General features: G+C 44.4%; 1 protein-coding gene across 14 annotated transcripts in view; it reads left to right on the plus strand.

Moving 5' to 3' along the window:
• PKP4 (plakophilin 4) overlaps window positions 1-24,322 on the plus strand; it is a 252,906-nt gene that overhangs the window by 68,867 nt on the left and 159,717 nt on the right. For 13 of the 14 annotated variants that reach the window (XM_069732987.1, XM_069732985.1, XM_069732981.1 and 10 more), the window contains exon 2: window positions 13,278-13,411. In XM_069732987.1, coding sequence (XP_069589088.1) covers window positions 13,283-13,411 — 129 coding nt within the window. In that variant the 5' untranslated portion in view covers window positions 13,278-13,282. Of the gene's footprint in view, window positions 1-13,275; window positions 13,412-24,322 lie in introns of those variants that run through there. The other variant, XM_069732992.1, reaches the window with a different exon arrangement.

The raw sequence follows: 24,322 nt of genomic DNA on the forward strand, positions 1-24,322 counted from the left end.
ACATGTGCTCAGTGTGAACCTGCTTTAATCTGTGAAGATCACAGGGCGCCAGTGGTGAATTTGCCAACCTTGGTGTTCTGTGGCAACTGCCAAGCGTCCTGCACGGTGTTGGGCTGTGAGCACAACCCCCATCTGTGGACGTCGGGCCCTCAGACCACCCTAATGGAGTCGGTTTCTAACAGTTTGTGCAGACACATGCACATTTGTGGCCTGCTGTAAGTCATTTTGCAGGGCTCTGGCAGTGCTCCTCCTGTTCCTCGCACAAAGGCAGAGGTAGCGGTCCTGCTGCTGGGTTGTTGCCCTCCTATGGCCCCCCCACATCTCCTGGTGTACTGGTCTGTCTCCTCGTAGCTCCTCCAGCCTCTGGACACTACGCTGACACACAGCAAACCTTCTTTCCACAGCTCGCATTGATGTGCCATCCTGGATGAGCTGCACTACCTGAGCCACTTGTGTGGGTTGTAGAGTCCGTCTCATGCTACCACGAGTGTGAATGCACAACCAACATTCAAAAGTGACCAAAACATCAGCCAGAAAGCATTGGTACTGAGATGTGGTCTGTGGTCCCCACCTGCAGAACCACTCCTTTATTGAGTGTGTCTTGATAATTGCCAATAATTTCCATCTGTTGTCTATTCCATTTGCACAACAGCATGTGAAATTGATTGACAAACAGTGTTGATTCCTAAGTGGACAGTTTGATTTCACAGAAGTTTTGATTTACTTGGAGTTATACTCTGTTGTTTGAGTGTTCCCTTTATTTTTTTGAGCAGTGCGTATGTATGTATGTATGTGTGGGTGTATGTATGTATGTATATGTATGTATGTATGTATGTATGTGTATATATATATATATATAATTATTATATTTTAGTGGCCTGTTATAACGCTGCAGTACACTATTAGCGGCTGCATTTTTCTTTTGCGATGTAGTAGGTTCTTCATATGCTGTGCTGTTTTAATACCCAGTTTCTGCTCCTTTTAGATGCTGCTTTTAGCTGCTGCTCAGCGGTAAGATCCATAAACTATATTCAGAAATCTGTACGTGAATTTACAATCTGGGTTCAGGTTCTGGGAGGAAAGAGCAACTGTGACAGGGAAAGTGCTCTACAAAGTCTGTTTGAATATAATGTACAGATCTTTGATGAGCAGCAGTTGAAAGCTGCTTCTAAAGGAGCATGAACTGGACATTGAAGCTGCATAGTGTTTGGGGAGAGTAGGAAAATTAGAGAGAGAAGTACCGTACATCTAAAAAATAAAAAAATCATAACTTTACTGTAAGTGAATTCCTTTTAAAGAAAAAAAGAAAAGAAAAAAGTTACTTTTTACAACAGTGTCACATCATGGAAACACTAGTTAATCGATCACTTGCATAAATAGAAATCCTCATACGTCATGTAACTTGAATCATTCACTATGCACTCAAGACCGGTTACACAATAATCTGATGGTCCCTTGCAATAGTAGTAGGGCTGTTTATGGCTGCCTGTCATTTATTACAGTATGACATGGACCAATGTGTAACACAATTTCATCATTAAAATATCTCTATAGCAAGGCTTCATTTTCTTAAAGGGAATCTGTCGGAAGATCTTTGCTATATAATTTGAGAGTAGAATGATGTAGAGGCTGAGACCCTGATTCCAGCGATGTATCGCTTACTAGGCTGTGTGTTGCTGTTTCACTAAAATCAGTATTTTATCAGCAAAATGTTATTCCTTCAGGACAAGGTGTCTTGTGCCTCTTAGTCCTTCTGCTCCATGTAACCCCGCCCCCACCACTGATTGGCAGTTTTCTTTTTTGCCACTCTGTGGTGTGGGCGGGGTTATACACAGCTCCGCATTCTAAGCTCTCCTAGATCTGTAGAAAATAAGTGATTGTATCAAAATGACAGCAAGCAGCCCAGCAAGCGATCCATCACTGGAATCGGGGTCTCTGCCCCTACCTCATGCTGCTCTCAGATTACAAGGTGACAGATTCACTTTTAAGTGGACAGCCCATTTAAATACCCTAGTTAGAGGGGGGGTTGCCATTTAGAATCCTTCATTAGTCAGAAAGGAAAGTGGCTCCAAAACTTGAGATTTACCGTGTCTCTGGAGGACCCAACTTTTTTTTCCTAGCAGCTCATTTGGGTTTTGTCACAGCCCCAAATTAAAATGACTTTTACTCAGTTTTTTTCCAAATAAAAAAAACTGATTACGGCAGTGACTGACGTCACTTTATGAAACGTGTTGTATTTATTTAATCTCCATTTATCTGTCCTGAACAGTCGCATGTATCTGCGAGGCAGGGATCAATCAACGTCCTTTTCACAGCGGCTTTCATGGAAAATGTCCGCAAGGAATAGAGGGGAAAAAGGGAAGAGTTGAATTTCCTCATTTTTATTTTGAATGAGTTTTTTTTTTTTATATGCGTGCCCTTTGGTAAAGTCGTGTTATCATTACAAGGCAAAACTGCAGATTATAGAGTCATGGTGCAGCTTTGGGCCTAAGAACCAGAGGTTTGTAGAGGACTAGGCCCTTGCCATAATTCTGTAATGTTTTTACCTGGTATAAATGTTTCTTTTCTCCTGAATCCGGCGATGTTTTTATTTTGTTCCTGCGCCTCTCCATTCCTAATATATCATCATCCCTTCCCTGTATATAAATCTACCCTTGTTATCTAAGTGGGTGTGGCCATCTAGTATTTTGTTGGTGCCGAAGCCTGTATGTAAACCGGATTGGTCAGCTTTTTTGTCAGATTTTTTTCTTCTTCTTTATTTGCACCCCCTTGAATTAACAGTGCTTGTGCATCTTCTTTTACACAACCCCATTTACCTGGACATGTCAAGGCCTAGCAAAAAAAATAAAAATAATGGCCCCCTCTAAGATGGTGTGAACAGGGGGGTACAGGGGGTGCACTATTGCTCACCTTCCTAATCTCTCATTTCTAAAATTTTTATTTTATTTTACGTTTTTTTTTTTTTTTTTTTATCACTTATATTGGAAAACACTTTGTTATATTCCACATAAGGTGTAACCAAAAAAACTTTCATTGCTGTCAGACCTGTGTGTCCCAATGCAAAGGCCCCGATTCTTGAAGGTGTTCACCAATTTTCTAGCATAAAACGTCTTCAGCTTTTGCAAGATTTGTACAAAACTCAAATTGCACAAAAATTTTGCAATTTTTGGTGTTTTCCCGCCAGCCCTGGCCGTCTTCTCCAAAATGGGTGGGATGTGACGTGGCTAAGATCGCCCATTTAATTCAGGAAAATGTATGTCACTCTTGTGGCAGAAGTGCACGGCACCTCGTAAGGTGGGCCTAATCCATTAGCGGGGTTGTTGGGTATTTCTATATTGATGGTCTAGCCTTAGTTTATGAATGTGGGATCAGCGGGGTCCTGCCATGTGGCGGCCCTGCCGATCAGCTACTCTGTTCCCGGTGAGCAGTTGCAGAGTGGGACAGCGCAGTTCCATTAATTGTATATGAGCGGCATCGAGCACTGCCGATCCACCGCTGTATGACGGACACGTCACGCTCTGCGGTCAGATCAGGACTAACACAGTACAGCACAATTACAGTGCGTCACATTACAAACACATTCACTGGCAGGTAAAGTTTGGGCACATCGGGTCGAAGTTACTTTTATTGTGAAAAGTTAAGCAAGTTGAAGATGAAATGATTTCTAAAAGAGACAAAGTTGACATAGTTCCTTTGTATTTTAGGCAAAAAACATCTATGATTTCATCCTTTTACATTTAAAAAATTACAAAAAGGAAAATAGGCTGATGCAAAAGTTTGGGCACCCTGCATAGTTGGTACCGCGTAGCGCCCACTTTTGCACGTTTCACAGCTTGCTGACGCTTTTTGTAGCCAGAAATTAGTCTTTCAATTCTTCTGAGGGATTTTCAGCCATTTTTCCTTGGAAAATTCTTTTGGTTCTGTGAGATTCCTGGGTCGTCTTGCATCCTCTGTGATTTTTAGGTCTAGCCTCAGATTTTCAATGATGTTCAGTTCAGGGGACTGTGAGGGCCACTGTAAAACCTTCAGCTTGCACTTTTTGAGGTCATCTATTGTGGATATTAATGTGTTTCATATCATTATCCATTTGTAGAAACATCATCTTTTCATCTTTAGTTTTTTTTTTACAGATGGAGTTATGTTTGCATCAAGAATTTGTTAAAATTTCATTGAATCTATTCTTCCCTCTACCCGTGAAATGTTCCCCATATGCCATTGGCAGCAACACAACCCCAAAGCATGACTGATCCTCCCCCATTCTTAACGGTCGGCGAGATGTTGTTCTGAAGTTCTGTGCCCTTTTTTTCTCCACACATAGCTTTGATCATTGTGGTCAAAGAATTCTAGTTTAACCGCATCAGTCCACAGGGCTTGTTTCCAAAATGCATCAGGCTTGTTTAGATGTTCTTTTGCATACTACTGATGCTGAATTTTATGGTGAGGACGCAGCAGAGGTTTTCTTCTGATGACTCTTCCATGAAGGCCATGTTTGTGCAGGTGTCTCGAGCAGTAGAACAATGTACCACATCTCCAGAGTCTGCCAAATCTTTCTGAAGGTCTTTTGCAGTCAAGCGGTGGTTCTAGCAATCCCACAAGCAGTTCTAAGGGTACCGTCACACTATACGATTTACCTACGATCACGACCAGCGATATGACCTGGCCGTGATCGTAGGTAAATCGTAGTGTGGTCGCTGGAGAGCTGTCACACAGACAGCTCTCCAGCGACCAACGATGCCGAGGTCCCTGGGTAACCAGGGTAAACATCGGGTAACTAAGCGCAGGACCGCGCTTAGTTACCCGATGTTTACCCTGGTTACAAGCGTTAAACTAAAAAAAAACAAACCGCACATACTTACATCTGGTGTCCGTCGGGTCCCTTGCCGTCTCTGCTTCCCGCACTGTGACTGCCGGCCGTAAAGTGAAAGTGAAAGCACAGCCGCTGTGCTCTGCTTTCACTTTACGGCCGGCAGTCACAGTGCGGGAAGCAGACGGCAAGGGACCTGACAAACACCAGAATGTAAGTATGTGCTGTTTGTTTTTTTTAAGTTTTACGCTTGTAACCAGGGTAAACATCGGGTAACTAAGCGCGGTCCTGCGCTTAGTTACCCGATGTTTACCCTGGTTACAAGCGAACGCATCGCTGGATCGCATCGCTAGATCGGTGTCACACACACCGATCTAGCGATAACAGCGGGAGATCCAGCGATGAAAGAATGTTCCAAACGATCTGCTACGACGTACGATTCTCAGCAGGATCCCTGATCGCTGCTGCGTGTCAGACACAGCGATATCGTAACGATATCGCTGGAACGTCACGAATCGTACCGTCGTAGCGATCGAAATGTTATAGTGTGACGGTACCCTAACTGAAATTTTGCTTGGTCTTCCAGACCTTATCTTGTTCTCCACTGTTCCTGATAACTGCCATTTCTTAATTACATTTCAAACTGAGGAAAGGGCAACTTGAAAACGCTTTTCTATCTTCTTAGAGCCTTCTCCTGCTTTGTGGGTCTCCATCATTCTCATTTTCAGAGTGCTAGGCAGCTGCTTAGAAGAACCCATGGCTGCTGGTTTTTTGACAAGTTGCTCCTCGTTTATAACTCCTGTTTTGGAGGCATTATGTGATGGCCTTTTAATTGGTCACGTTACTGCTCGCCTGCTTCTCGACTGCCCTCCAATCTTCAGCCATTAATAAAGCTGTAACGGTTCTTCTGAGCCGCGGCTCCGTTCGGTTAAGTGGCCTTAGACCAAATAATGCAGTCCGTCTGATCAATAATTAATATTACATCTGTGTCTTTATGTTCCTATCAAGCCTCGCAATGCAGGGCACATCTGCGACCCCCGGCGGCTCCATCTGAGCTGTCCGTGCCGTGATGACAACTTATTTACCTGTTTGGTGTCGAGACCTTGAGAAATGGGTATGAATTGTACATTTTCTTCCTCCAGCCAATGTTCCCGAGCTTTGAGAACATGGCTTTCAGCTGATCTTGACACAAAAGGTCAGGCAATATTATTCGGCTTGTTTGCAATGCTATTAATTGCTCTCCCGTCGTTCTGGTCTACTGGGCACCGTTGCATGAAAGGGCAGCGCACTGCAGAACCGAGAAGTAAATATTCCCCTCCGCTGCAGCGCTTCTTGTAGACATAGGCTTATTTACTAAGATTGGGAAAAAGGGGAAAAAAAAATGTATATCCCGTATCCATGGCAACCCATCATTTCTTGACACTGGCCGCACTTTTGCAAATTACATACTTGAAAGAAGATGATTGCATCCAGTATTTCTGGGGAAGATTCCACAAGTGAGTGGCAGGATTATTTTTGTTTTCTTAAGTTTTTTTTTTTAATTTTTTTATTTTAATCTTTTACGATCTTGTATCTTCATTTTTAATTTTTTGTTGTTGTGCGTCTTAACATCAAGAAGATACTGCACAAAAAATTGTTGTGGTACATTAATGTCCCACTTCTGTATAGAAGACCAATTTTCTCATTCCCTTTTGCACAAAAGAAAAATTGGGTTTGTCATCAGATTTTGTTATTCAAGTACACACAGTGTGAAGTAGATCTCTTAAACACGGCAAGGATGCTGTATTTGCTTTGAAAACACAGGACAGATCCTCAGTGTCCCTCCTCCCTGCTGCTGGTTAGATCTCACACTGCTCAGTACAAGCTGCTGCTGTTAGTCAGGCTGGGTGGATGGATGGAGATTCATGAGCAGTTTCATTCTTTCGGTTTACTCTTAAAATGCTAATCTTAGTATCAGAATTATAAGAGTCTGACATGGGTTTTAAATGTAAGTAAATCAGCCTCATCAGGTCTGAGAGATGTGTTTTTTTTTTTAACCCAATGTGAAATCTAGCAATAGTGTTTTTAACAATACAGCTCCCCTTAAAAATAGGACAGGGGTGTGAAGCTCTTTTCCGTGGCTATCGGACAGAAACCTGGCAAGCCCCATCCTACCTGCCACCATCCCTGTGTACTCTTTTTGATTAGACTGGCTGACGGTCATCGTTACAGCATGATGCACCCTACAGTTAGAATAAGCCCCATCTCCACTTCCTACAGTTAGAATAAGCCCCACCTCCACTTCCTACAGTTAGAATAAGCCCCGCCTCCACTTCCTACAGTTAGAATAAGCCCCACCTCCACTTCCTACAGTTAGAATAAGCCCCATCTCCACTTCCTACAGTTAGAATAAGCTACCCTTCCTACAGTTAGAATAAGCCCCACCTCCACTTCCTACAGTTAGAATAAGCCCCATCTCCACTTCCTACAGTTAGAATAAGCCCCACCTCCACTTCCTACAGTTAGAATAAGCCCCACTTACTACAGTTAGAATAAGCCCCATCTCCACTTCCTACAGTTAGAATAAGCCCCACCTCCACTTCCTACAGTTAGAATAAGCCCCACCTCCACTTCCTACAGTTAGAATAAGCCCCACCTCCACTTCCTACAGTTAGAATAAGCTACACTTCCTACAGTTAGAATAAGCCCCATCTCCACTTCCTACAGTTAGAATAAGCTACACTTCCTACAGTTAGAATAAGCTCCATCTCCACTTCCTACAGTTAGAATAAGCCCCACCTCCACTTCCTACAGTTAGAATAAGCCCCACTTCCTACAGTTAGAATAAGCCCCATCTCCACTTCCTACAGTTAGAATAAGCCCCACCTCCACTTCCTACAGTTAGAATAAGCCCCACTTACTACAGTTAGAATAAGCCCCACCTCCACTTCCTACAGTTAGAATAAGCCCCACCTTTAATTCCTGCATTTTGAATGAGCCCCTTGGCTGATCAGTCTTAGTGTCTGTGATACTATTGACTGATTACGCTTGACAACAGGCAGCAAATTACCCAGAAGGGAGACACCTAGTGGCCACACTATGGGATGATTTCAGGGATCAATAAAGTACATTTGCAGCTTTGTTGTTAATTGGTGACCAGGTGAAAATAAGTTTATTGAAACAGAAGAAACCCTTTAAGCCTTATATATTGTCAGTTTTATTTCTGGATGTGATTGAGCGGTTGCCATTTTGTTGCTTTGTGTATATTTTTTCTCTAGTCTGTGCCTGCTGAGTTGGGTCAGTGCTTCCAGTCCATAATTGTGGAGCCAAGAAATGTTCTCCCATGTGACTGTACTTGTGGGATCTGTGGTTTCCTCTTGTGGTTAACAGCGCGAGTCACCATTATAAATCTTAAATTGGTCTAGAAATCGTCATCTTATATATAATTGCCTAGAATACTACTTCCTGCAATTTGTGCCAACTTCCTGTCCGGAGCTAATGTCCGGAGCTAATGTCCGGAGCTAATGTCCGGAGCTAAGTGACGTCAACAGTGTCCAGTGTCTGATTGGTTGCCGCCTGCTGCGAGCGACCAATCAGAAACGTGCCGTACTGTGACACACTCCGCCCGCCATTTTGGTGTGATTTTTGAATTTTTACCTCACAGCAAGTTTCTACTGCGTGGAGGCGGGCCCAGTGACGTTGCTCTTCAAGCTCCTGCCGAATTTCAAGTATATATGGATTCTAGACTCCCGATTCTTTAGAATCGGGCTGCCATCTAGTGTTTTATAAAAGCTTCCGTCGTATTATAGGTTTTCATAGGTGTGGAGATGCCCGTCATCGAGAATCTATACACCAAATCCAATTTTTATTTTGGCTCGATCACATGGTACCATGTCTCAATCTGCATTTCCATAGGTTTTTGTTTTCTTTATTATTGGAGCATTTTTGGGTTTACGGTCATGACAGGCTCGGTTCACACTGCAATTTTTTGCCTCTGCTTGACACACACACGCCCGTGGCTTCCATCACTCACACAGCGTGGTAAACTTCTTACTAGAACCCGTGGGATGGAAAACCACTCGCCCCATAACATTTTCTTATATGATGTACTGATGGCAGTGAGGGGCCCTGAGTTTTCGCCTCCATCTGGCAATAGTAGAAGAAAAAATACCGCACACTCGTTTTTTTTTTCTTCTACTATTGACTTGACCACACGGTCTGTTTTACCAGCACCTCCGTGTCCTTGACCTGAGTGCACACCATTATCCTTGTCCATCTGGCAATAATCATTGAGCCGGGAGTAGAGATGAGCGGACCCGAACTTTAAAGTTTGGGGTTCGTACCAAACACTTGGTGCCCGGTACTGAACTCCGAACACGGACTTCTCCCCAAAGTCTGTTTTAATGTTACAGAGTTCCGGGGGAAGTTCGAGATAGAGGAGGAGACATACATTTCGGATGGATACCAGAACCCGAACTTCCATGGGTCCACTGATCCCTAGCCGGGAGCTTTCCAGCTTTCCTGGCTAAACATAGGGCAAAAACTTGTCGTGAGAAACGGCCACAAACTACTGCGGTGTAGAAACTACTGTAAGGGCTTGTTCACACAAAGAATCTTTGTTGCGTTTTTCCATTCGTAAAAAACAAAGTGCATCACCATAGCAGTGAAATAGTAGTCTCATTCACATTGTGTTTTTTTTTTTTTTTTTATTTTATAACTACAGCATGCCAATTCTTTTAGCATTTTCTTTACCCATTCAAAAAAAATGCATCAAAATACCAGCATAATGCACGCAATGTTTTTCATGCAGGGAAAAAAAGTGTGAACAGACCCCTATCAGCTGTAACGACAAAGCTTTTACAATATACAGTTATGGTACATATATGTTCACATTTTAGTTTGGACTTACTGTTTTAAGGCTATGTGCACACGTTGTGGATTAGCCTTAGGAATTTATGGTGCGGATTCTGCCTCTCCTGGCAGAAAACGCACCTGCGGATTTGTCACATTTTTTTTCTGTGTTTTTCTGCGTTTTTTTTTTTTTTTTTGCTGATGTGCTGCGTTTTTCCCCCCTGCGGTTTTCTATAATGGAATGGGTACAAAAACGCTGCAGATTCGTAAAAAAGTGACATGCTACTTCTTTTAAACCGCAGCGGATTTTCCGCAACGAGTGCACAGCAATTTTTTTTTCTCATTGATTTACATTGTACTGTAAATCAATTGCGTTTCTGCACCTCAAAAAACGCTGCGGATCCGCAGAGAATCCGCAATGTGTGCACATAACCTCACACACGCATGGAATAGTTGATCCACTGCATCAGTTCTTAAGTAGAAGCAGAGGGGATTTTAGGGTCCCTTTGGTGTGTTTTTTTTTTTTTTTGTTTGTTTCTTTTATTCTTTTATTGTTGCATTTAAAAAAACAAAAAAACAAACAAGCAAAAAAAAATTAAATAGAACTCTGTTGTGGGCACTGGTGATAATCGGTGTGACCCTTCTGCTAAAATTTGCAGTACTGATATGACGGGTCACTACTTAATTCCTGGACCGGAATTTCCGGACAGAAATGTGAACACGAGCCTAAAGGAAGCGCAGTGACGTTCTGTGCCGATCAAGATACACTAAGCGGATATTTTGGTAAAATGCAGCCCAGATCTGAAGTGTAAAGGTCGTACTGTCATGGCGGCACCATTACACAAAATATGGACATCCTAGAGGGACAGTCGCTTGCTCTGAATGTCCCGTATAAGCCGGACACAAGACCCAGCCGGTCCGTACTGTGCTAAGTGTCCAATCGTTCCATGTACTTATTTTACTGATCGCACAAAGTAATCACATACACAAGACTCCAAGAAGCCGGCTCCTATCTTCTCTCCTGTTGCTGTGGAAATCTAGAAGTACATACCGTAATTAGGGTTTAAAGTCATTTCCTTGGTGGAAAAAAATAAATAAATAAAAAAATACAAATATATATATATATATATATATATATATATATATATATATATATATATATATATATATATATATATATATTCGTACGCGGAAACCATGCAAAGTAAGAATGCTTTCAAAAATAGAAATATTTATTTATTTTTATTTATTTTTTTTTTTTTACAAAAAATTACTGAACAAAAGAGAAATCTAAATTCCATCAGTATTTCATGATCTCCTGTCAGCCTCCTCAAACCTACTAGATAATTGTCACTTGTGAAGGAGCTCAGCAGGAGGTTGTTCCAAACACCTTGGCGATCCGACCCCAGATCTGTGGATGTCACTTGTGCAAATCCTGATTTGCTTAAATAAGCGTTTCCGACAATTACTGTGAAGATCAGAGTCACACAAGGGGCCCGGGATCCGGCGACTGTTCCTGTGTATTAAAAATAATAGCTTATGATTTGTCACATTAATCAGTTGAATAACTCCTTTAATTGCCGCTGTGGAGGTGACGGGGAGCGTGCGTGGCGGAGTATTTTGAGGACGTCTGCAGGTTTGTGCCTCATTGTTTCTCACAGTCTAGTTATAATGGAGCTACGCTCTACCCAACTAAAAAAAAAAAACGGAAGAATCTGGGTTCAGTAAAAGTGCAGCCAGGCAAGTGCCGGTCACGGTTTGGTTATTTGTGCAAGTTTTATAAATGTTTTCTGCTCAGCGACTTATAGGGAAAGTTGTGTGATACAAATGTCTCTGTTCTCATCAGTTTCAATGGGACCAGATGCGCATGCAGCGTAAATCGCACCACTGCAGGGACTACGGGGCACACGGTGATGCCATGTCACCGCAGGGACTACGGGGCACATGGTGATGCCATGTCACCGCAGGGACTACGGGGCACACGGTGATGCCATGTCACCGCAGGGACTACGGGGCACACGGTGATGCCATGTCACCGCAGGGACTACGGGGCACACGGTGATGCCATGTCACCGCAGGGACTACGGGGCACACGGTGATGCCATGTCACCGCAGGGACTACGGGGCACACGGTGATGCCATGTCACCGCAGGGACTTCCAGGTGCACGGGGATGCCATGCCACCATAGGGAATACCAGGCGCACGGGGATGCCATGCCACCGCGGCGAATATCGGGCACACGAGGTTGCCATGCCACCGCAGGGACTACCGTGCACACGGGGATGCCATGCCACCGCAGGGAATACCGGGCACACGGGGATGCCATGCTACCGCAGGGACTACCGGGCACACGGGGATGCCATTCCACCGCATGGACTACCGGGCGCACTGGGATCGCATGCCACAACAGGGACTACGGGGGAAAACGGGATTCCATACAGGGACCACCGGGCGCACTGGGGTGGCATGCCACCGCAGGGACTACAGGGCACACGGGGGTGCCATTCCACCGCAGGGACTACTGGGCACACGGGGATGCCATTCCACCGCAGGGACTACCGGGCACACGAGGATGTCACGCCACCGCAGGGACTACCGGGCACACGGGGATGTCACTCCGCCGCAGGTACTACAGGGCGCATGGGGATGTCACTCCATTGCAGAGACCATTGGGTTCAAGGTGATGCTGCGCCACCGAAGGGGCCACCGGGTACACGGCTATGCCACACCACTGCAGTGACCACTTATGCATGGTGGTGGTGCGTCACCAGAGGTACCACTGAGCTCACCACTCTACCACAGGGACACCCAACGCACGGTGTGATGTCCAGGGTGGCCAAATGTGCAAATATAACACAAAAAAGGTAATTTATTGTGTTCTCCACCTCTTCTTTTGCTCCTTTGCTAAACACAATATTAAAGGGTTTGTTGGATGTGATGCTTTTCCGGCATATGCCACATCTTCAGTGGACCTGATCTCCGTCATACGTCGTTCTCCATTGGCGTCATTCAGACTCGCAGGTGGAGCTGATCAGTTGCAGATTTTCTGTGTAGATTATGAACCCCCCAAAAAAACTTCAACAAAAGTGCTGCCTAATCCCAGCGAATGTTACACAAATCCCCGGTAGTGACACTGGACGGCGGCAGGCATCGACACGCTCATGGTGAGGTCACCGACCACCGAATAATGCCGCTGCCATCACTTAATTACACACATTGTAAGCTGCCGGATCGGCAGTGACGTGCACAGGGGCTCCACTCCTGACATGTTGGCGGTGGGCTCTTAGCGGTTACATTAATGGCTCCTTTCCCTCCTTCCTCTGGTTGATTATTTTAATTGTTGAGTAAATGACGGGACGAGTCCTAACAACCAACGGAAATGTAAAGGCAGGTAGTTTACATGCGGACAACGCCCAGCACGGAGTGTGCTCTAATCCGGGAAAGCCCGAGACTGAAGGATTTCAGGCAGGTAGAAGCCTACAGTGAACCCTGCTCCGTCCTACAGTGTCACAGTGAAAGTCAAAATGCAAAAGTTCCAAAAAGTTTGCAAAAGTTTTTGTAACTTGAAAACACTATGACTGCCTGATTATAGGTTTATTAAGCAACTTTACAGTTATTTTATTGTCTGTTCTTGTATTGTAGGCGCCATGCCAGCTCCTGAGCAGACTCCCATGATGGAAGAGGGGCTGCAAAAAGCCCCCCAGGATGCTCCCTCCACCACAGGCGTGGAGCCAGAGTCCACAGCCACAAACATTTTGGCATCTGTAAAAGAACAGGTGAGCGTTTTTATTGGACTTTGCGTATGTGTAAAGTAAACTTCATGTACAGAGTTAATGTTCTCGTCTCCTCCTGCCCGGATACGTCATGACCGTGGGTGGGCCGCTCCGTTTAGAATACGTCCTCCAGTCCTACAATGGATTTGTCAGGCTAAACTGCTATGTCACTGTAATGGTATTTCTCATGCTGGGTTTTTTTTTTTTTTGTTTTTTTGCTGCCTTTCTTAAGCAGGAAGTCTCCAAAAACCATGAGTTTTGATTGGAGAGTTTGTTTTGAAAACTATGCAGAAAAGACCCAGTGTGAACTCACCCTAACGATGAATGTTTATGTAAGTTTCCAGTTACTCTTATTGTGTGCAGCTACTGCCTCGCGTCTGACCTTTTCTGTGGTGTCTAAATTGGATTTTTTTTTTTTATGAAACCCTGAAAATGTAGCTTTACACAAGTTCAAAAGAAGGTGGGGCGTGGCGCACAAAGAAGGGGCGGGCCGGCACACAAAGAAGGTGGGGCAGGCCAGCGCACAAAGGGGTGGGCCGGCGCACAAAGAAGGGGCGGGCCAGCGCACAAAGAAGGGGTGGGCCGGCGCACAAAGAAGGGGCGGGCCGGTGCGCAAAGAAGATGGGGCGTGGCACTCAAAGATGGGGCGGGCCGGCGCACAAAGGTGGGGCGTGGCGCAGAAAAGAGGCAGCGTGCCAGAAAATGTGCACTAGGATTTTGTCCATCACTAGCTCTTGCTGAAAACAAGGGCCCCCAACAAACTTTTTCCCACCTTACCAGACTGGACAGCCACTGTGGAGGTCAGGTATAGTTTTCCTGACGCCTGTGTTGCTCCCATCTACCTTGCAGGGTTGCAGGGGGGAAGGAATCTTTTAGCTGCACACAGCACCCCAAGACCTAAGGAGGGACAGTCCATAAGGGCATTATATCCTGATTCATCTGAATGGCCGCCATGTAAGACCACATTTCAGCAGCCCAGCCGGCCACAGCTTTTCCCAGCAATATCTACTTTTTGCCGGCAACGGCTCAGAATGATCTGCAGGTTCCCTTGGACAACAATGTTTTTCTCTTCCGATATGACAGTAAAAAAAACCTGAAGTTTAGACGCAAATGTTAATGTTCTTTTATGAAAAACCTTTGGTTCTTCCACCAGCCCTCTCTTCTGACCTCCCAGGCGCATGCTTACTCGGCTGAGTGCTCATGTGTTTTCAAAGGGGAGAGAAGAGCGAGTCGCTTCTGTGTGACTTGTCACCCAAGAAAACAAAAGAATGAGGTGTTGAAATGATAACTTCTGCTCCTTCTTTACCCGGACATCGCTCCAGAGTCATAGGCCCCCCAGATGGTCCGCCCGTCCCCCACTGTCCCCAATGCGGGGACACCCGACCAAGCAGACAATTTCCATATGTACCTCAGATCTAAAAAAGTGGCTGATCCGCCCCGGCAGTAGGACAATTTGTCTTTCTTCCTTGTTAATGCCAAATAATTGGTCGTCCCGCATCCTCCCGCCTCATGTCGTTCTCTCTGTAGGCCTCTATGGCTCTTTAGGGTAGCATCACTCCTTGGCAGCTTTATGGATTTTTACCCCATAACTCGTGCATTATAGCTCCTGCTGTGATGTATTGATCGCCATGCGCCTGATCATGGATAAGGAGTCCGTGTGCCGAATGACCGTGGTATTTTTATTTATAAATCAATCAACAGCATGCACAACTGAGCGAGGAGATGGGATCACCGGTCGTTACGCTGAGCTGTTCAGGTAGATGTGGCAGTAGGGGTCTCCTGCAGTCGGCACGGAGGGGAGCTGATACGTGAGTCGGGCAGTGGAGCTGACTGGTATCTTACTAGTATCTGGAGGGGCTTCTATGGGCCGACACCAGCACCGACCCGGCGCAACTGCAAAAAGCCTCATCACAGAGAAGGACCTCTCGTCCTGCCACGTGACATTGTTGTAGGACTCGATCTGTTCTACGTTGGGTTTTTTTTTTCATTTGATTTTTGAATGCCATGAAGGTAGAACAATAAATCTCAGCATTCTTGTAGCCTAGGCGGCCCCCTGACAGGCATCCCGAGAGGCGCTACCTCTTTCCACGACCATACCACTGGTGACTGCGCGATTTGCCACCATTCCCACTGACGTATGTCTATAAATAATATCCTCATAAGGGAAATGCAGGCGTTGCGGCGAACATTTCAGAAGGTTTTTGCCTGCTAAAGCACCACCTGATAGTTCTCCTACCACAGTCTCCATTCATGGCAGTGGAGGTTCTCAGAGTCAAGCTGTCCACGCCTTAGTCCTAACCTATGGATGCGTTGATCCCACAGAGTACAGGGATCATCCTCATTGGCCCTGATCTCAGGAACGTTCGTGAAGCCATATGTGCTGCGAATATTGTGCGAACAGCTCGTCTTGACTCTGCAGCATCTCCACCTCCCATGAGTGGAAAGATCGAAAGAACATCTGGCTTGAGAGGAGAATTGAACGTTTTTAGGAAAGTGAGCCCCAAAATGGCAAAATAAGATGGTGCCCCCCACTCCTCCGAAGAAAACCTTTGGATCCTACGGGAAGAGAACAATAAGGTGGTGGTGCTTTAGGGTAAAAAAAAACCTTCTGATGGGTTCTCTTTAACATTTTTGCAAGATAGACATGATATATTATCCAGAGCATTACCCTCACTCTGGGGGGACAATTTTTGTTCTTTATATAGAAAAATAGAAAAATCTATTTTATCTTCTTTCTCCTTAGTAACAGACTACAAATGTGAATGCGGATAATGTTGGTTCCTGGTTCGTTCCTGAGTCTAGGGCTTTAATGTGACCCCAAGACTTGGTGGAATTACTCATGTTTCTACTGAACAGAACGTGGATGATACCATAGAATACAATGATGATCTAACTCCGCAGCGAGGGGTGTCTAGTGGCTGTAGATCATTAATGTGTAGCTTTATTACACCCGCTTGACAAAATTAGAGACATTTTCGATGTAGACGGGACCCGAGTTCTGGTTATTAACACTTCCGTGGTACAAATGGCTCTTCTTGTTTGGATAATTTTATGTCGGCCCATTGTGGCTCCGGGTCTTTGCCGAGTTGCACCTGATCCAATAATGTCTCGTGTGTTCCGGCTCCGTACAGCGGAGTCCGAGCTTCTGAAGGAGCAGATTCTCCCCAAGCCCCATTGTGCTTTGTGGCAGCAGAATGATCTTCAGAATTCTGGATTTGTTTTAGCCGGCAGCGCTAAGAAAACAAACTGCGCCTTCTGCCAAGTCGGAGTCTGGTGGTGGAAAAACTGTGGTTTGCGGGTATTCTTGGTCTGTCTCCCGCACAATGGCTTTAGTATCATTGCTCTGAAAAGCTCGACTGTTCCTGCAGAGAAGCGGAGCGCGGAATGAAGAATTGACCGCTGTAATTGTAGGGAAGCGCTGCTGCGTTACATCACCGATACAGAAAAGACAGACCGGCTGGAATAATGGCCACATACACATACACGATGCAGCTTGTATCAAATACTTTAGAAAAAAGTGGGTTTTAGCTATATATACTTTTCTTTTTAAGTTTTGATTTTTTTTTTTTTTTTTTGTTTTCACTAAATAAATATTTTTTTAAAAATTGTATTTTCACAATGACCACAAAACCAAATTAGAGACACTGATTTGCTGTTGGGCACATGGTTTGGGTTCTGGAGGAGGTGAGCTGTGACATCACCTATTGTGAATGGTGGATCCTGTGTTATCTACTGTATATAGAGGTGTTATCAGTCATTGTACAGGAGGAGGTGAGCTGTGATATCTATTGTGAATGTGGATCCTGTGTTATCTACTGTATATAGAGGTGTTATCAGTCATTATACAGAGGAGGAGGTGAGCTGTGACATCACCTATTGTGAATGGAGGATCCTGTGCTATCTACTGTATATAGAGGTGTTATCAGTCATTGTACAGGAGGAGGTGAGCTGTAACATCACCTATTGTGGATGGTGGATCCTGTGTTATCTACTGTATATAGAGGTGTTATCAGTCATTGTACAGGAGGAGGAGGTGAGCTGTGACATCACCTATTGTGAATGGTGGATCCTGTGTTATCTACTGTATATAGAGGTGTTATCAGTCATTGTACAGGAGGAGGTGAGCTGTGATATCTATTGTGAATGTGGATCCTGTGTTATCTACTGTATATAGAGGTGTTATCAGTCATTATACAGAGGAGGAGGTGAGCTGTGACATCACCTATTGTGAATGGTGGATTCTGTGTGATCTACTGTATATAGAGGTGTTAAGAGTCATTGTAATCCTGCCTGTGATAATAATGAGACTGTAAAAAAAAAATACATTTAACATAAAAATCAGATTTAAACAGATAATTTTCTGGTGACATATTGCCTTTGAAGGGGTTTTTGGCTTTCTCTATAAATAGTCTTTTCTTATGATCGGTGATCAACATGTGATTGAGGGTCTGGTACCCAGAACCCCTGGGCGTGGCTGTTCAGTTCTCTGCCTGGCAGTGGTCGCTGCCCCGTTGGGAGCCGTGTCGTTGAGCTCCATTCACTCTATACACCTGCTGGGTGGGGGGTTTGGAACGTCTGATCCCCACCAATATTAAATTGATGATCTGTCCTGAGGCCAGAAGAACACTCAGAATGAACGTCACAATCAAAATTGTTAAATTTTCAGCATTTTGTCACAATTTTGGATCTTCCCCAATTTGACCATAACGTGTGAATTCTGTGAACTATTGGGGTATGTGCACAAGGGTCTGATCAAAAGTGGAAAAATCTGCAGCAAAATTCTCCGGCAAAAGATATAAACGTTGCACACGTGGTTGCAGAAATGCTGCTTTATAAAGTGTGAAATCCGCAGCATAAATTGACGCTGCAAGTTTTATGTCCGCAGCGAGGATCCGTGTCTTTTGCAGATTTTCCCTGCAATGTCCGGATTGAGGCTATGTGCACACGTTCAGGATTTCTCGCAGAAAATTCCTGAGAATTCCGGACATTTTCTGCAAGAAATCCGCAAGAAAACCGCATGCGTTTTTGCCGCGGTTTTGCCGCGGTTTTTTCCGGACACTTCCCAATGCATTTTGGAGTGGGAAATCCGCAAAAAAAAACCCAAAAATTAATGAACATGCTGCGGTTTTTACCGCGATGCGTTTTTTTCGCGGAAAAAAACGCATCATGTGCACAAAACATGCAGAATTCATTCTAAATGATGGGATGCTTATTGTATGCGTTTTTTTTGCGGTTTTATAGCGTTTGTATCGGGAAAAACCGCGAAAAACTGCAACGTGTGCACACAGCCTGAATGTATTAAGACCAAAAACGTAATGTATTTTTCAAGATCACTGCTTGCTGTCATTAGTGGGACCCTGCTTTACTGGTCGTGTGATTGACTCTCATGTAATGAATGATTGTGTGTCCATCACTAGGAGAGATTTTTATCTGTCTAGTAAAAGTTCCAATTATACGACAGCAAGCAGAGCTCTTAAAAAAAAAAAAAAAAAAAAACCTGTCAGAATTTTTGGTATTAACTCTTACTATTTCGATATGCAATTACACACAGTGCTGGAGTGAGTGGTGTGGGATACAGGAATCGTGTTTTTTTTTTGGGGGGGTTTGGATCCCTGTATCGTGCACTTTGCTCTCTGGAGCGTTTCTTGTACTATTATGTGTTTTTATGGCGGTTGTGATCTCCAACTACAAGTCTCAGCATTCTCTGACAACCTTAGAATTTTGAGGTTGTAAATATTAGGTTGCATCACTCCGTGGTAAGGAAACTTTTTGAGATCCGGTTGGTTGGAGAAGAGTTCCCCTCGGACTTCCTGCAGAACGTCGCTGGGAGGAAGTATCTGGGTCGTGTATCTGCACCGCGGCATTTTTACTTTCCAAATAAACAAACTGAATGAAGGATTTTAAGCTGCAACAGGACATTTTTATCTAATTTTGCAGGTTGGACGTCTGACCGCCGCACCATTCCTCCTCTATGTGGCTGCCGGAAAGAGCGCAGCGCTCCTCATCTCCATAGGTAGCGCATGGAGTGGCGGTTGGGCATGTACCCTGTTCTGATCGATGTCGGACCCCCACCGATCACTGCTAACTTGCTTTCACCAGTCCCACCCTTAGTAGGTTGAACTCTATGCACTTAACGGTATGTCTTTCAACTTTAAAAACCGAATGATTTTTTTTTTTTTTAAACATTTTTTTTTCCTTCATTTTTTTCTGAGTTATGTGTTTAACTACCTCTGAAAAATTGACTAACATTAGTCAGAGTACAATCCTGTTTTTTTTCAGATTGCGCTCGTCTGTTTTTAACTCCGATTAGTATGACCTGCCAGGCTTGGCTTGTCCCTCTTCACAAGGAGAAGCGTTGCCCCTTAGATCCCGGTCATTTCCTGTTTAGTAATTCTGTGGTTGTGCTCCTGTACTGTAATTTCCCCCCCTGTACACGGCGTTCTGTAAGGTATTTGGTAATGAGCACAGCAATGATTTAGCAGAAAGCAGCGGCTTTATGAGCGGCTCCTAAATGTGACAATAAACGCTAAGAATAAAAAAGGTATTTCAGTAAAGCTGTGGAGACGGCTACGTGCTGCCAATGTGAAGTATTCGAGGATCCCCGGCTTTCTGTGTGTTATGGAGGCCGCCACGTGCGGGACAGATACAGAATTACTATAGTTCATCTCTGTATACTAGGGGCTTATTAAACTGTGAAGTGCTGCAGAATATGTTGGTGCTATACAAATAAAGATGATTATTATTATTATTAGATAATTAGGCAGGTGTGATAAGACCACGCCAGTGACGTCTGTCCATTGGACCAGTTTGCCCAGTCGGGCCTCTTGCATATGACCGTCTAGATGATTTGTGACACACAGATCTTCAGTATTGTTCCATATTAAATCGATTGCCCATTTTTCATACCTTTATTAATTTTTTTTTTTTTAAACTACCTTACCCACTAAATTGGTCAGAAAAGAACCTGTGGTATTAGATAGCTGTGTGCTCACAGGTTGGTGCGTAGCTGTGTACACAAGTTCTCACAGAAGTAAAAAAAAATAGCACAAAAACCTATTTTCATTTTTCTTTTTATTTATTTTTAAGCCTCCCGAGAAGGATCCTGTAGAAAACGTACATAAAAAAAATCTACTAAAGGTGGTCAAAAAAAAAACAAACTCCCAAAACATTCCGTCCTCCAGAAACGCATCTACTGTACAGTGACCTCCTCCAGAGTCTCCTGACACTCGGCTCTCACTGACGGGAGGCTTTTTTTTTTAAATAAAGTTTTACTTTTTAAAGAACTAGTAAACTTTTAGAAGTTTTTCCTGCTTTTATAGCTTGTGTTTAGTCATATTGATCTTTGGCGGACCTCGCCCTGATACTTTTATTGATCGCTTAGGTCAAGGAACAGATTGTGTAGCCAGAGTTGGAGTAAAGCGGAGTAACACCCATATATTTCCTCTGTAGCCCCTTCACCCCTTGAGCGTTGGTTTGAGCACTATTTGGGGGGGAAGGGGAGATCAACATCGGGATACCCATTGATGAACACTACTAAACCGGATACATAGTTAAGGGACCCTTTACTTATGATCATACAGGGTGGATATACTTTTTGGATTTTTCAAGCGGAAAATTACCAAGTATTACAACACCGTTTGTGTAAAACGTCCATGTGGATTTTACATTGACAGCATGTGGGTCCGATCTCGACCTTTGCAATACATGGGGTAAAAACTGCAGCAAAATCTGTGACAAATCTGCATGGTAAGGTTTTTGCTGAGTGGAAACGCTAAGTTTTTGTGGAGTTTTGGGGGAGGTTTTGGAGAGTTTCTTTTCTGCTTGAAAATCTCAGGGCACAGATAGTGTACAGGTATTTGCTCTTTGAATCTATTTTTTACTGAGTTTTTGGAGTGGAAACTTAAGATCTCGAGTAGGATTTAGATTTCACGCTCAGTTTCTGCTCTAAAAAAGCTCCATAATGAGGGTGAAGATACCAAGCGAAGGGCTTTCCAACAGTAGAAGATGAAATCAAATTACCAAAAAGGTACCGGAAGGATAAAATGCAATTTTTTGTGAAAACTTAAAGTGTTTCGCCTCTATCCAGCCTTCCTCAGGTGTTTGGCTAAAAACCTCCATGTGCAAATTATGTTTTTGTGGATTTTTCCCGCTCTGCTTTTGCCTTTAATTGGATGAAGTTGTAGGAAATTCAGCTGCATAGGAAAGCATTGAGTTGCAGTTTTGACTCGGGTGAACCCGAGCAATGAGTCAGGCAGCTATTGAGAATTGAGTCATTTGCCTCCAGGGGGGATAAGTTTCTCCAGTCACCCGAGGCCGGGATCACGCCAACACAGATTTCCAGAGTATTTATAAGCCGGGAGGGTACAGTGAAGCTGCAGACAGGACGACGCGCGTGTGAATTGCGCTTTCTGCCCTTATTGTGGACGTGTACATAATTCAGTGGCACAGTTGTGCCGCGTGTTTGAGCCTTTCCTATCCTACAATTCTCGTATTGTGCACAAACCATTGATGTCTTAGCGTGGCGCCTTTCCTCATAATTACAACGCAGTGAACGGCAGAGAGGAGAGCTGTTTCAGGTGCGCTCCTGCACAGACATGCCCACAAATCCTTTTTATGTTGGTGATTTCTGCAAAACTCTATCCTCTGTACACAGCAGTCATCCAGCCCTTCATCTGCTCTTCCTCTCAAATCACTAGTCTCGCATGTCTCTGCCATTTCTCAGACCCATCTTCCCCAGCATATAAACCTTGATTTAATAACGGAGGAGCAGCGCCCAGGAAAGTTTACCCTGTGTATATAATCCAAGTCAAAAATCTAGAACCACCTGATAGAAAGTGGACCAGCTTTGCTCTTATTTTATTCCCAACGCTCCCCTGAATTTTCCATTTTTTTCATTTTTAAAATACGAAAAAATAATATAATACACTGGCGCTCGGAGAGTGGAGAGTAAGAGGGAAACAATGGTAGCTGCTGGTGATGAAAACAGGGTCTGTGTATCACCCTGTAATTAGGTAACAAGAGCGAAAAAAACAGTGGTAGATCACCTGCGCTGGTGTGGGCGCCTCTACTTGCACTAGGAGCTGCGCATGAGGACAATAACTGGCAAATAAGGGGCTAGCAACAGTTGGAATTGTGCACTTACTAGATGCTGAGAAGATGGTGTGAGCGTAGATCTTCCTGGAGCTGAATGCCTGGCTCCGTGCTGCAAGATCATGGGATGAAGGTAGCGCCTAGGTCCGCGCAAGCCTGGACAGCAGGGTGGACGCTGGAGCTAGGAGAAAACCATCAACTTCTAGCCCTGACGAAGAAGGATCGCTTCTTTCGAAACGCGTTGGATAATCCTTACACGCGCCCGCCCATTAGCTGTGACGTCACGCTACTCGCCACGCCCCCCCCCCCCCCACACTCCGCCACCGCTTCGGCGTCGCTTCCGGCCGGGGCACGCTAGAAGTTGGCGGTTTTCTCCTAGCTCCAGCGTCCACCCTGCTGTCCAGGCTTGCGCGGACCTAGGCGCTACCTTCATCCCATGATCTTGCAGCACGTAGCCAGGCATTCAGCTCCAGGAAGATCTACGCTCACACCATCTTCTCAGCATCTAGTAAGTGCACAATTCCAACTGTTGCTAGCCCCTTATTTGCCAGTTATTGTCCTCATGTGCAGCTCCTAGTGCAAGTAGAGGCACCCACACCAGCGCAGGTGATCTACCACTGTTTTTTTCGCTCATTTTTAAAATACGTTGTACGGTTCCAGAGATACGGGCTTTTTTTTAGTTCATGCTATTTTTTTTATTGTCTTTACCAAAGGGGCGTAGCTCAGTAAGTATGCAGAAGAGCCTAAAGACACGCCCAAGAGGAAATTATCAGTAGATGAAAAGTCCTGTATCTCTGGAACCATACAGTGGATTTAAAAACTACTAAAACTGGTATTATCAGACATGAGGCGGGAATTGAATAAGACAAAAAGAACTGGCTTTTTTTCTGTTTTTTTAAAAACCTTTTGACAGGCATTTATTTTAAATGCATAAAATTGACAAGTGTTTGTACAAATAAGCAACTTTGCAATTCACCCCCTGTTACAAATCCTCTGTATGAGGCTTTTAATTGTATAGTCTACAACTCGTATTTTAGGTTCCCATCTAAATGGCAGTCTGAGTGGCCGGTTGCCTAGGTAAGGAGCATGCGCCACTCACAGGCGCTATACTAATTTGGAGCATGCAGCGCTGCTCTGCAGCAGTCCATATTCCAGGAGACCTCCAGATTTATTACCCCTGCACTTCTCCCTTGATGCAGAGGCAAGGTTCCCGGAGCTAGCAGCCTGGGCGAGCGCTCAGCTCTGACCCTACTGAATCCTATGTAATGAGCATGCTCTCATCAGGGTCATTATGAAGAGAGGGTGAGGAGGTGAGCTGTGACATCAGCTGTTATGAATGGTGGATTGCGTATTATCTTCTGTTGATAGAGATGTTGCCTTTAGTGATGAGCATGCGTGCTGGGATAATTTGTTATCTGAGGATGCTCGAGTGCGAACAGTCACTTCGGTGTACTTGAAAAATATGTTCGAGTCCCCGCGGCTGCATATACAGCCGCAAGACGTGCAGCTGTGGGGACTCAGAACATATTTTTCGAGCACGGCGAAGACGCTCGGTTAGCACACGAGCATGCTTAGATAACGCCTTATCCCAGCATGTTTGCTCATCGCTAGTCGCCTTTCATTGTAATCATGTCTGTGATGATAATGAGCTTAGTGAAAAGTCATCTATGCAGACCAGATAGTGAGTCTAGTTGTAGGCTTAGTGGCCAGATATGAGAACTGCAGGGTATAATTTCATCAATGGATTTCTGTAAAACAGCAGAATGGATTTCTATCATCAAGGTAAGTATTTAGTCAGCAGTAAAGCACATTTATATACCGTAT

The sequence above is a fragment of the Ranitomeya imitator genome, chromosome 7, assembly GCF_032444005.1.
Source record: "Ranitomeya imitator isolate aRanImi1 chromosome 7, aRanImi1.pri, whole genome shotgun sequence".
Classification (NCBI taxonomy): Eukaryota; Metazoa; Chordata; class Amphibia; order Anura; family Dendrobatidae; genus Ranitomeya; species Ranitomeya imitator.